The sequence below is a fragment of the Nelumbo lutea genome, chromosome 1 (assembly GCF_056320005.1).
Source record: "Nelumbo lutea isolate HS-2025 chromosome 1, American lotus-T2T, whole genome shotgun sequence".
Classification (NCBI taxonomy): Eukaryota; Viridiplantae; Streptophyta; class Magnoliopsida; order Proteales; family Nelumbonaceae; genus Nelumbo; species Nelumbo lutea.
The window spans coordinates 178,146,483-178,158,953 of record NC_142684.1 but is presented as its reverse complement, the minus strand read 5'-3'; the positions used below and the strand labels follow the sequence as shown (position 1 = coordinate 178,158,953).

Sequence of the window (12,471 nt, the reverse complement as noted above, 5' to 3'; positions counted from 1 at the left end):
TTTCTCATCATTAAATTCTCATCATTAAATCCGCAATATTAATTTTAATAGTACAAAATTAAATATTTTGAAAACAAAACCATTTTCTTCCCTCTTGGTGGTGGGTAAGCAATGTAAGAAGTATCTTTATTAATGATGAAAACGGAATGTCAATTTCAAAAACCACCTAGAAATGAAATGATGTCATAGTCAAATAATAAATTTTTTAATAATAGAAAATACAAAGAATCACAAAATAAAAAAAAAGATAAAGAAAATTTTGGGCACATATCTAATGTTATATATTTATAAAAAAAATAAAATATTGGGTGCATCTATAATATTGTGCATTCATTATATTGAACAAAAATAAGTTTTATAAATAAGAAATAATTTTATCAATGATGAGAATGTAATACAAAAAATGTCAACCTAGAAATTAAACAATTTTTATTTTTAGATGGTGGGTTAGTGGTTTGAGTCAAATGATGCCATAGACAACAAAAATTAAGTGTGACAAGTAAAAAATATTTTATATAATATAAATGAAATATATAATTTAAAGGAAAAATTATAATCAAAGTCGGTTGTACATTTAAAATTAGGTTGCAGGTTGGTCCAGAAACCAACAAAACTTTGACAATCAATTCTACATTTCAAATTATAAAAACCCCCACCATGTCTAGGGGTGGCAAATGAGTGGGCTGGGCTGGATTGGGTAAGGGTTGAATATCAACCCACCCATATTGACTCACCAACCCACCATGACCCATAATCAATCCTAGTTAAAGGGTCATAACCAACCCTAACCCTAACCCACCCTGACCCATTCATATTGACCCACTTGACCCATCCATATTGACCTTTAACCACCTTCACCCATACTAACCCACCTACCCTCACCTATAAATACAAAAAAGGGTCAGGATGACACGTATTTGCAAAATAATAAATTTTGAGAGAATAATCTCTCTCAAGACTACCGCGTGATGAAAATGAGTCAGGTAAACCTGTATACCCAAAAATGCAAAAAATTGTAGATAAATGCAGAAAATTGAAGAAAATTTGCAGAAATGCAAAAAAAAAAAAAAAAACAAACAAACTAGAAAATTGTAGAAAATACCAAAAATACCTAAAATTATGAAAAATACTAAAAAAATATAGAAATTTTAGAACTTTTATAGAAAAATCAGAAAATATGCAAAAAGATACCAAAAATTATAGGAAATGCATGAAAAACACAAAAAAAAATGCAAAACATTATGCAAAAAAGCACCAAAAATTTGTAGAAGATGCAAAAAAATACGAAAAATTGCAAAAATGCAACAAAATACAAAAAAATGCAGAAAATAACAAGAAAATTGCAGAAAAGACAAAAAAATGCATAACTTTTATAAAAGTGCTTTCGCAAAAGTACTTTTATGAATTTATAAAAATGCTTTCATAAAAGTAGTTTTATAAAAGTGTTTTTGTGTAAAAGTGCTTTTGTAAAAGTACTTTTGTAAAAGTACTTTTATAAAAGTGCTTTTATGCTTTCATAAAAGTGTTTTCATAAAAGTACTTTAATAAAAGTGCTTTAATGTAAAATTACTTTTGTAAAAGTACTTTTATGCCTTCATAAGTGTTTTCGTAAAAGTACTTTAATAAAAGTGCTTTCATATAAAAGTACTTTTGCAAAAGTGCTTTCATAAAAGTATTTTTATGAAAGTGCTTTATGCTTTCATACAAGTGTTTTCGTAAAAGTACTTTCACAAAGTGTTTTTGTAAAAGTACTTTCATGTAAAAGTGCTTTTATAAGTCTTTTATAAAATTGCATGTGAACACGAAAGTTAATAAAATCCATTTTATTTCACTTTTATTATCAAAATCAAATGTGGCATAGTGGTTTGGAAGTGTAATGAGATGTTGGCATAGTAGGAGGGCTTGAATTCATATCACTACAACTTCTAGTTTTTGCGATTTGGCGAGTATAAGTAGAGTTGACTTTGACCCAACCCATCTTGACACGCGCGACCCAACCCATCTTGACCCTAATGGGTACCCTCGACCCAACCCACCCTAACCCTTTTCCACTGACCCTAATGGGTTGCTCGACCCATATTGACCCACTAGTAGATTGGGTGGGTTCCAAGGTGTGGGTTGGGGTCAAGATTGCTAGCCCTAGCCATGTCATCGGAGGCTTATATGGCTGTTGCCAACATGAGACTCTTAGTCCATGTTGGATACAACAAAAAACCTATACCAAAAATAGGTTTTCAATTTCTCTTCCACTCCCCCTATCTCTCAATCTCCCTCCCTTCTCTCTCACTCTCAGAATCATATTTCGATTTCTTGCTCCCTTTGTCTCCCACTCTCTCAGTTTTAGTCTATAGCCAAATCAAAAGCTCTCTTTCCCTCCCTCTCTCTCTCTCTATTGTTCTCCTCACTCTCCCTCTTGGTCAATATCTCATTCTCCCTCAATATCTATCATTCTCTAGTTGGTGTAAAATTCATAGCCAAGAGCTTCTTGTGAATTTTTATCAAATTGATGTAATAATTTTTTAACCATACCAAGTTGGTCTCATATTCTTTTATACGATTTGATTAATATCATATAAGTGTGTAAGAAAATAAAAAAAAAATGAGAGAGGGAGTGAGAGAGAAACTGAGGGAGAATGATAGAAATTAAAGGAGAATGAAAAATCGACCGAGAAAGAGAATAAGAGAGATTGAGGGAGAATGATAGGTAGAGAGAGAAAATGAGAGAAATTAATATAGAAAACGTAAATATAGAAACTAAAAATCAATTATATTTATTCTCAAATCACATAGTCGTTGAGCATATAAAGATGACTATGAAGAGTGTGAGGGAGAGAGAGAGAGAGAGAGAGAGAGAGAGAGAGAGAGAGAGAGAGACTAAAAACCTTTTTTTTTTCCAATCACCCAACATTAAATGGCAATTTTAATATAAACTTTTTGTTGTGTCCAATATGGATTAAGAGTCCCATGTTGGCAACAACCACAAAAGCCTCTGATGATATGGTAAGGTTTTTATAATTTGAAATATAGAGTTGGTTGTCAAAGTTTTGTTGGTTTATACATCAACTTATAGCCTAATTTTAAATTTACAGTCAGCTCTGTCTATAATTTTCCCTAATTTGAAAATAATTCAAAAGCGAAGCTATTTTCTTATCTAGATGATGGGTCAATGGTCTAACTTTTCAAAGAAACCCATGATGTCATAATTGAATAATAAATATTTAAATTTATTTTCAATCATATGATATGTCTAAAATTCAAATAATTAATATGAAGAAAAATTCTCACGTACACAAATGTGCTTAAATTACTAGTACTAAACAAAATAGCAGAAATCCTATTAAAATTGAAACGATACTAAGTTTTTATTCCATTACAATGTATTCACGCTATTGGTTGAATTTACTTGAAGCCCAAAACCATGACTATGATTTGATGGCATATTTTAGGGCACCAGGGATGTGAATGTTCATCAAATAGTCTTCCCACTCAATGCATTTTGGATCAAAGCAAAATGTGTTTGCTTCAGCAGCATTCTTGAAGGTGGCCATTCGGAGCTTCTCTAAATTTGTATCATCAAAGCTGCATATGTACATACATGACAACAAAAATTACAGTTAATATATCACAGAACCTTTTTTTTTTTTCATTTCAATCAACATGAATTTCTGAAAGGATTTGAGAGAAATATCAGTTATAGAAATTGCAAGTAGAGAACATGGAGAGAGATACATACATTCCTTTAAAGAATAAGAATGGCTGGTAAAGCTTCATCAGAAACATTAAATATTTGATTTTCCGATTGAGATCCTTGTATCGGTGTTGGAGAAGCAGACAAGATGCTATGTTCAGAACTTGCAAACCCTAAATGAAAAAACAAGGACAAAAACAAAACAGAAATAAGAAAGAGATATTACTTACATGGAAGATCCAAACAATTGATCTGATGAAGGTTTAAACGAAATCGAGCAGCAGATTAAAGATTAGTGCCCAATTTAATAAGTAGTACTTTTCATATTTTAACTTGGCATGTTAAAATTTTCTTTGGACGATATTGAGATTTATATCCTTTATTAAGTTACATGTATAATTTAGCTTGGCATATTAAAAATTTTCTTCATGCTTGATCCTATCCCATCCCATCCAGTTATACATACATATGTACACTTTTTAGAATATTAAGTTGAAGTTTTTTGAGAGTGTCTATTTAAATTTATAGATATATTCTAGTAATATACATATTCATTGATTGAGTATTGAATCAAACTGGTAATCAAATTCAAATCCACATTTTACTTGGATATTAATTTTAATTCAAAAATATCAGATTAGTTCAGATTTACCCATACTCAAATCTTTTCCAACTCATTTGAAGCTTTAGGCAATACAGGGAGCCTTTGTGTACATCTTTGATTCAATGGTTTTGAAAACCAATATAATTTTTGTTAGAAGAAATGATTTAAGCATCCATAATTTGACAATGAATATAGCCAAGGCTTTAAAAACCGATGTGAAACTGGAACTATTCTGGTGGTCATTGGTTTTTGGGTTGACGACTCGATTGTCTGGTTCGAATGGATGGTCCGTTCTAACTTAAAATTTAAAAAATAATTAAAATAAAAAACAATAAAAAACTGTTGATGTTGAACTGTCTGGGTCAGAGGATCGCTGACCAATTCAATAGTTTTTGGCCAAAAAAGGATCGAGTTTAAGGTAAAATAGAACCGATTGCCTAAACGGTTTCTGGGCCGAATAGTCCAACCATCAAAGTCAATGGTAGTTTAAAAACACTAGATATAACATTGAACAGAACAGAATAGCGAGACAGAATTCATGATGAAGCCGACCCATATAATTGGGACAAGAGGCTTAGATGATGATTAATATGGTTTTGAGATCTAACCTTCAATGGCAGCATGTATCGCGTAGCCATGTACCTCTGCAATGCATGCTTACTGGTTAGAACTGCATACTTGCGAATCTTGATGGGGTTTCCTTTCTTGTCAACGAATGGATTATTGATAGAGAAGTAGCGGTGAACGTATTCATGAAGTCTGCTGCCTTTGATGGGATTACTTGTAGAGGAACCCACTTGGTAAATGAACTCTTTGGGCTGATTGGCATGGGCAACCATGGCTGCAACCATGGAATTCACCACCATGTCTCCTGGGATCTGTGAAATCTTGCATCTTATATTGCAATTACTTACTGACAACACTAACAAATTATAAATATATTTGAAAAATTTAACATACCAAGTCAATAATCATCTCCAGACCACAAGCCCAGAACGTCATTTTGGCTTTGGCGTATGCAGTCATCATTGCATCAACAGTTCTATAACCCAGAAAAACATTAAGCGATGAAAATGCTTTTTAACATCCGAAGATTATGCAGGAAAGGTTGTATGTTTTAATTGAAAGAGAAGCTAATATAATTCATTAAGGTTGTGTAGATTACCTAAAACCTTCAATCCAACCTGGGAATGGTTCTCTGTAAGTGCTTGTCACAACAGTTGGACGCATGATGACGAGGGGAACATTCTCTCTCATTTGCCCCAGAAGCATCTCACCCATTGCCTTTGTAAACACATAGGTGTTTGGCCACCCATGAAGTCTTGCTCTGACAGAAAGAAAATGAAATGAATTCATTTACATATAAAACAATAGAATGATGGACATAACGCTGTTCAAATTTTGTAAAAAATAATGACAAGAATTAGTATCTAGTTATCTACTACCTACTGGGTTTTATGCTCTGCCTTTTGTTTTGTTTTGTTTTTTGACTCCTTTTCTTATCCAATCCAATCTGCCCAGCCCAGGTCTAGCCTCGCCAAAGAAAAAGTAGGATGGGCTGAGTCTGGACTTCAAAACTCAAGGCCCGGAAGGCCCATATTTACAAGGTCGAGTTAGGAGATTCATTAAACGAATCCATCCATTTTTGCCAATTCTGTACATTTCAGCCCAAAGCATTTGGGACATCTGGTAAATCCGGAGTCTCCCCTATGCAGTGGAAGGTATGGATCTGTTACATCAACCCTCCCCGTGGCTGAAAAGATGTAGATTATGTATGTATTTTGTATGGTTTTTGTTTATTAAATAAATGTTTGTATTTGATTTGTTTTAAAAATTGAGAAAAGTATTTAATAAATGTTTATTGATAATTAGGCATCACATCAGCAGAATAGTGGATAAATGCTCATTCCTTGGGGGGAAGTGTTAAAATGAAACTTTCCCCAACAGTGTATTTATAAATCAAAACCCACTTTTGTGAAATCACAGACTGTACATATTACTATGACCCCACCTTAGGCCAACAATAATTTGAAGGCCATGATCGATTCACGGTTTAGCCCTAAGTTAAAAACCATATATGGACTCACCAACTACATACTCTACATTGTCCATTGGATTTGCAACATGTTTAATGTAAAACTTAGGATGTGTTTAATGTAAGATTGTTTGGCCTTTTTGCTCAAAACAAACTGACTACAAGGAGGGTCTACAGCTGATATGGGTTGCTGGTGTGTGGGTGAAAGAGAGAGAGAGAAGCATAACTAAGTGTTTCATATATATATATAGAGAGAGAGAGAGAGATTCTCAAACTAACCTTTGAAGTCCCAACTCTTTCATTGCAAGTTTCTCTTCATCTTTTGTTGCTCGCTTTGCCCACAGATCCTGCAAACCTTGTTCGACTATCTTTAGCTCTTTCATGATGTCTAAACTCAACTTCCCATTGAGCGTTTCTCCCATTTTAAATGGTTTTTCTAATATGATTCCCGGTTTTTCACCAGCCGTATAAGCTACAAAACCATGCATTCTCTTGATTTGTCAAAACCCAACCTCATAAATAAAATGATAAATAAAAGGGAGAATGATTGTTCAGCACATTGTAACAATTCTTAACCCCACAGTAGAGTTAGGGTAGGTGCCATCTTGGAATTAATGATGATACACAGGTGGATATTGGTATTTTAGGGTGAAGGTATATACAGTATGGTGCAATATACTTTTCCGTAAATAAAATAAGGAGATAATTAGACTATATTCCACCTTAGAATTCTGAATTAAATTGTAAACCTATAACATTTAAAAATTTTAAACATCACCTATAACACCTATACCTGTCTTTGAATTGGCATCAATTCCGACTTAACACCTACCCTAAATATATGGTGGAGCTAGAATTTCAAAGGGTGGACTGAACAGTAACAACCCTTAAAATCAGAGGAAAGAAAAACAACTATAAGTAGGAAGAATTAATTGTGTATTTGTACGAACCAGTTGATACATGTATAAGCGTCTGCAATTTAACACATCTTTTTGCAAAGTCCAAGACATGCTTAGCTCCTAAGACATTGATATTCAGTGCTGTATCATACCTGCAAAAAAGGGAAGAATAAACTTGTTTTTCTTCATTTTCTCACTTTTATTATTTAGGCTCTGTTTGCTGTGCTAATTTCAATTCAGATGCTATAAATTTTGGAGTGCAAATAGGCTGAATGTAGATTATAGTTTTCTTTTTTGCTTCAGAAGCCGTCTTATTTGTTTACTGGGAGAAGTGAAATAATATGCAGAAGAAAGGTCATTTGTTTGAGTGCATGATGAGGATCAGGATAGGAGGAAGGTGGTGCAAATTTTGCATCAGTATTTTAATTAAAATTTGCACTGCTAATGGGTATGTATATATATACCCAAGTCCCAAATAGAGTCTTAATAAGTTTCTTAAACTAATTTAATGATCCCCAGGCTTTATTAAATTACCTCTCATCAAACTTGGTAGTGGCAGCTGAGTGAACGATGAAGTCGACTTCTCTCCAAATTTCTTCGAGCAAATTAGAATCACTAATCCCCAAGTTCTCCCAAGTGACATCCCCAGCAACCGGAGTCACCTTGTCTGAAATGAAGGAATCCATACATTCACCATGTTTCTGTCTTAGAACCCGAAATAACTCTTTCCCCACAACCTACAATATATAATAAATTCACGAGTTATTATTTACAAATTTCACCTCTCTCTCTCTCTCTCTCAAAGTCAAGAACCCCACTTAGGCACTTACCTCATTAGACAGTCGCTCTTGGGCTGACTTGGCATCTGCAACTCTCAAAAGTAGGAAAAGCCTCTTAACATTAGGCTGAATACGTAGCACTTTCTCCACAAAAACTACGTACACATGATCAGAAGAAGCAGAGAGTTAACATTTGAAGTTATTAAAACATGCTCTCTGTGTGCCAATGAGAGCATGTGAATAGCAAAATTATTTCTTAGAAAAAGACTGAAACATAATGTTTTGGAGTACTCTTTGCTAGAAAGCCAGTAGAGCCGGTGACTAAGATGGACTTGTTCTCCAGAGAGGCAAGCAATTCCAGGTAATTGATCCATTGGAAATTGAAAGAGAACGTAACAGACGAAACCCAAGGCTGAAGAGACTCTATCACTCCTTAGGTATTTATATAACTATATGGTGAAAGGATCCTCATTAATGGACGAGCTATAACAGAGAGTAAATGTCATGTGCGTCGTGATCTGACTGCTCAGAACCAGAGACATCAAGTTAATATGACACCAGTCCACAGCATCACTTTTAAAGATATATGGGTGAGAAGCTACACAACATTTAGTATTTTATTTTGATGCTTTCGGCGTGTATGGATAAGTTTTTTCTTGCACTCGGATTTCTTATTAACTTTTCCTACCCACACTCTACTCGCCGTGAATTGGATCCATACATCTCTATTATGAATTGAGAGATGTGTAGTTGCATTTTACAGCGGATAGAGAGTGGGTAGGAAAAGTTAATAGGAAATCTAGGCTTTTTTTTTTTTGAGTTGGCCACGCGTTACATCGTCTCTGAACTATCTTTTTCCTTTTTTTCCCTTTCTTTCCCTACCTTTTTCCTTCAAACCAAACATAGCCTTAAGGGTTCATGGTTTGCCCCTTTACTAGGTGTACAGATATTAAGTGCCAACCCCACTTTGTCCCAACCCTATTGAGTTAACATGGGATCTACTACCCATAGGATACTATAGCCACACATGCACGGGAACAATTCTTATATTTGTATATCTCTTGATTCATGGAGAGATGTTCCTGATGTGCAGTTATAATGTCATGTGGGTAGTATGGATAGCATTTTTGGATTTGGGATCTCCTGCCAACAAAACACATTCTAAACCCTCTACCAATTTCATCTAACACCCAACATTTCACCATGAGGCTGGGACCTGCCATGTATGAGATGTGTGATGTCAGATTATGTTGGTAGGCTGTTGGAATGCATTTTATTGAAAATGTGAGATGTGCAGTATAAGATCACGTTGAAAGGGTGTTAGAATTTATTTTATTGGCAGGAGATCCAGACTCCATGAAAAGCAAGAATAATCAAGGATTTGGGAAGAACAACCTCAATCCCCATACTCACAGAGAATGCACTATGCACACAGTTTTTGCTTATAGGAAATCGGGTCTCGGAGGTTAGACGGTGTTAGTTCAATGGGATCAAATATGCACTAATTGAAATGAGGTTGGGGGCTGAAATTTGCCCCCATTAATGGATTACTCTGTGATTGACCTTCTTCAATAAACTTGACTAGTAAACCGTCCATGTGCAAGACTAGTGGATATGAGAAATTTTTGGTTGTGCTGTCTATTAATATGTATATAATTTATAGACAAAAAGTCAGCTTTGGTATGGTAGGGTGATGCATTTTACAGAGAGTGCTGGAAAGCCTTTTGCACTACCATAAATGGATCGGTGGTACAGTGGTAGTATTTTTCAAGAATAACTTGTTACGAGTTTTCCAAATGAAATAGATGATAAGACTTGTTATTTACCAAACTGGTTTTGCATTCTAGTGTACTATTCTGATGTGATAAGATATGATAAGACTTGTTATTTACCAAACTGGTTTTGCATTGTACTGTTGTGATAAGACATGATAAGACTTGTTATTTACCAAACTGGTTTTGCCCTCATTAATGGAGGATGCATGAACTGAGAAATTTTCCAAACCCAAATCAATTTGTCATGTATAAGGTTAAGTTACTCTGTGATTGACCTTCTTCGATAAACTTGACTAGCAAAGTCAAGTTTGGTTGTGATGTCTATTAATATGTATAAAATTCATAGACGAAAAGTCAGCTTTGGTATGCCTTAAACTGCAGCGATGTAGGGTAATGCATTTTGCAGACAGTGCTGTAAAGCCTTTTGCACTATCATAAATGGATCGGTGGTATTGTGGTAGTGCTTTAGAAGAATAACTTGTTACGAGCTTTTCAAATGAAATAGATGATAATACTAAACTTGCTTAGACATGATAAGACTTATTCTTTACCAAACTGGTTTTGCATTGTACTGTACTATTCTGATGTGATAATGTGAGCCGGTTGGATTGTAAGTGAACCGGGGTTGAATCCAATTTGAGAACTCCACCAAACCGCTCTTGCATAATGACATTGGTTTTGCATTGGCTTAGACCTTGATTTCACGTGCAATGTGCCAACATGGTCTATATATGTTCATGCATGCCCCTGCCTTCGGTTTCCACTAAGTCAATGGGTGTCAGACTCAGGTTATGTGGTTGGGAGGATTTGAGCCAATGCATCAAGCATCTACTTAGAAAAGAGTAGAGTTGGTGGTATAATTAAATAGCGGTTAGATCATTTACACAATTTATTGATGTATGTAGCTGTATTTAAATCCGGTCTGGACCGGATGGTTGGATTGGAAAACCGGGAATCGATCAGGTGATTGGTTCCGTTTTTTCTAAAACCGGGTATTTGCAAAAAAAAAATGTTAATTTGGTCAGCAAATCGTTGACCTGGGTGGTTGAACCTTTCGAACCGTTAAATGGCTTTGACCATTTTTATTTTTATTTTTTCTTTATTTTTTTTGTCAGAATGGGCCAACTATTCGGTTCGAATGGTCGGTCCGTTAAACCTAAGAACCAGACCCCTGATCGGTTCGATCCTGGACACCAGACCCCTAACCGGTTCAATCGCTCAATCATTTTGGTTGCCCCCACCGCAGCCAAAAGGCTCAACCCAACCTGAGATGACCTGCCTATAAGCGAGCTGGGGCAGAGACAGGCAGCTATCTAGTATCCATTCTCATGCATGATGGACATTTTCCTAACCCTAGAATGGAATTTGCTTAATTGGCAACACACCCAATTAAGAAATTAAGATAAAGATGTAAGGCCCTTTGGTTTGCAGAAATAGGGGTCTGGAATTGGAATCACAATAGGCTATTCCGGTTCCAACTATTTGGTTGGGCAGAATCGGAATCCCATTCCTATTCTTGCCAGAATAACATTCCCCCATTTAAGGGAATGGCCATTCCTTGCCCCTCCCTTGGGAATGAAATCTCATTCCTGCTGATTTCAATTCTCATTCTCATTCTTGTCTGAACCAAATAGACAATGGGAATATACCATTTTGATTCTAATTCCAGTTCTGAACCAAACTTACCCTATGACTTTTTTTTTGAAGTTTTTAATTTCACGATGGAACCTGATGGAGCACGACCTGACGACTCTCACGTGGCAGATGAATCGGATGCCAAATCGAAAGTTTACTTTGTCGATGGCCGAGCTAAGTTTGGCTAAGCTATATGATTCTGCAGGAGAGAGAGTTAGAGTGTTCAAGGTCTTGAACTAAGCTTCTCCCTGCTGAGGTGGCACACCCTGCTACAATTGATCCTCTGGTGATCATGTTGATGACCCCCTGGATGAGCCACTCTGGTGGTTGTTGATCTCGGGGAGCTTGGTCTCTTTCTTGCTCCTTGTTGGTTTGGGGTGCCTCCCCGCATTGCTTGGTAGGTTGGCTTACTTCTTTTCTCTTGATGAACTGCCTTAGGTACCTACGGCGGATCAGCTCTTCGATCTCGTCCTTGAGGTTCTTACAGTTTTCTGTATCATGACCAATGTCACGATGGAAATGACAATATTTATTTGGGTTCGTATTTGTTGGGTCACCTTTCATCTTGGGTGGCCACTTTATATATTCAGTTGATTTAATATGCATTAAAATTTTACCCCTTTTTTGCATTTAGAGCAGTATAATTTCTATTTTGTACAAGTGGGGTTCTAGATTGTCAGCCTGATCCAGAACTTCGATGAGGAGACTTGCTCTTTCTTCTTGCCAACTTGCTTCACCTGTTGCAGGGTGACCAACTTCTTTTTGGCGATTTACTCATTCATCGCGGTTTGCTGCTTCCTGCTTCCTCTTCTACTCGCTTCCTTTTCCCAAACAACTCCGATCAGGATCCCAATGCTTCTTCCGCCTTTAAAAACTTGTTAGCTTCAATGAGGAACCTCTCCATGGAAGTTGGAGGGTTCAACTCGATTTCCCAGCGCAGGTTGGGGTGGCAGACGCTGTTCGTTGCCGCGGTGAGTTGTATAGCTGGGTAAAGGTTGGGGATTTGGAGATGCTCCAGGTTGAACCTCTTGATGTATTCGTGGAGTGTCTCATTGG

At 36.0% G+C, this 12,471-nt stretch overlaps 1 protein-coding gene across 1 annotated transcript; it reads right to left on the bottom strand.

Annotated features, from left to right (window-relative positions):
• Nucleotides 1-3,304: 3,304 nt before the first annotated feature.
• On the bottom strand, nucleotides 3,305-9,412 carry LOC148879479 (fatty acyl-CoA reductase 3-like). Its single transcript, XM_088974504.1, has 11 exons — nucleotides 9,401-9,412; nucleotides 8,297-8,417; nucleotides 8,057-8,160; nucleotides 7,761-7,963; nucleotides 7,278-7,378; nucleotides 6,607-6,799; nucleotides 5,458-5,619; nucleotides 5,253-5,334; nucleotides 4,901-5,170; nucleotides 3,734-3,861; nucleotides 3,305-3,579 (listed from the first exon to the last, which is right to left on the bottom strand). Exons 1-11 carry the CDS (start codon nucleotides 9,410-9,412, stop codon nucleotides 3,423-3,425), a joined length of 1,533 nt encoding a protein of 510 aa, XP_088830630.1. The 3' UTR covers nucleotides 3,305-3,422.
• Between the last annotated feature and the right edge of the window lie 3,059 nt (nucleotides 9,413-12,471).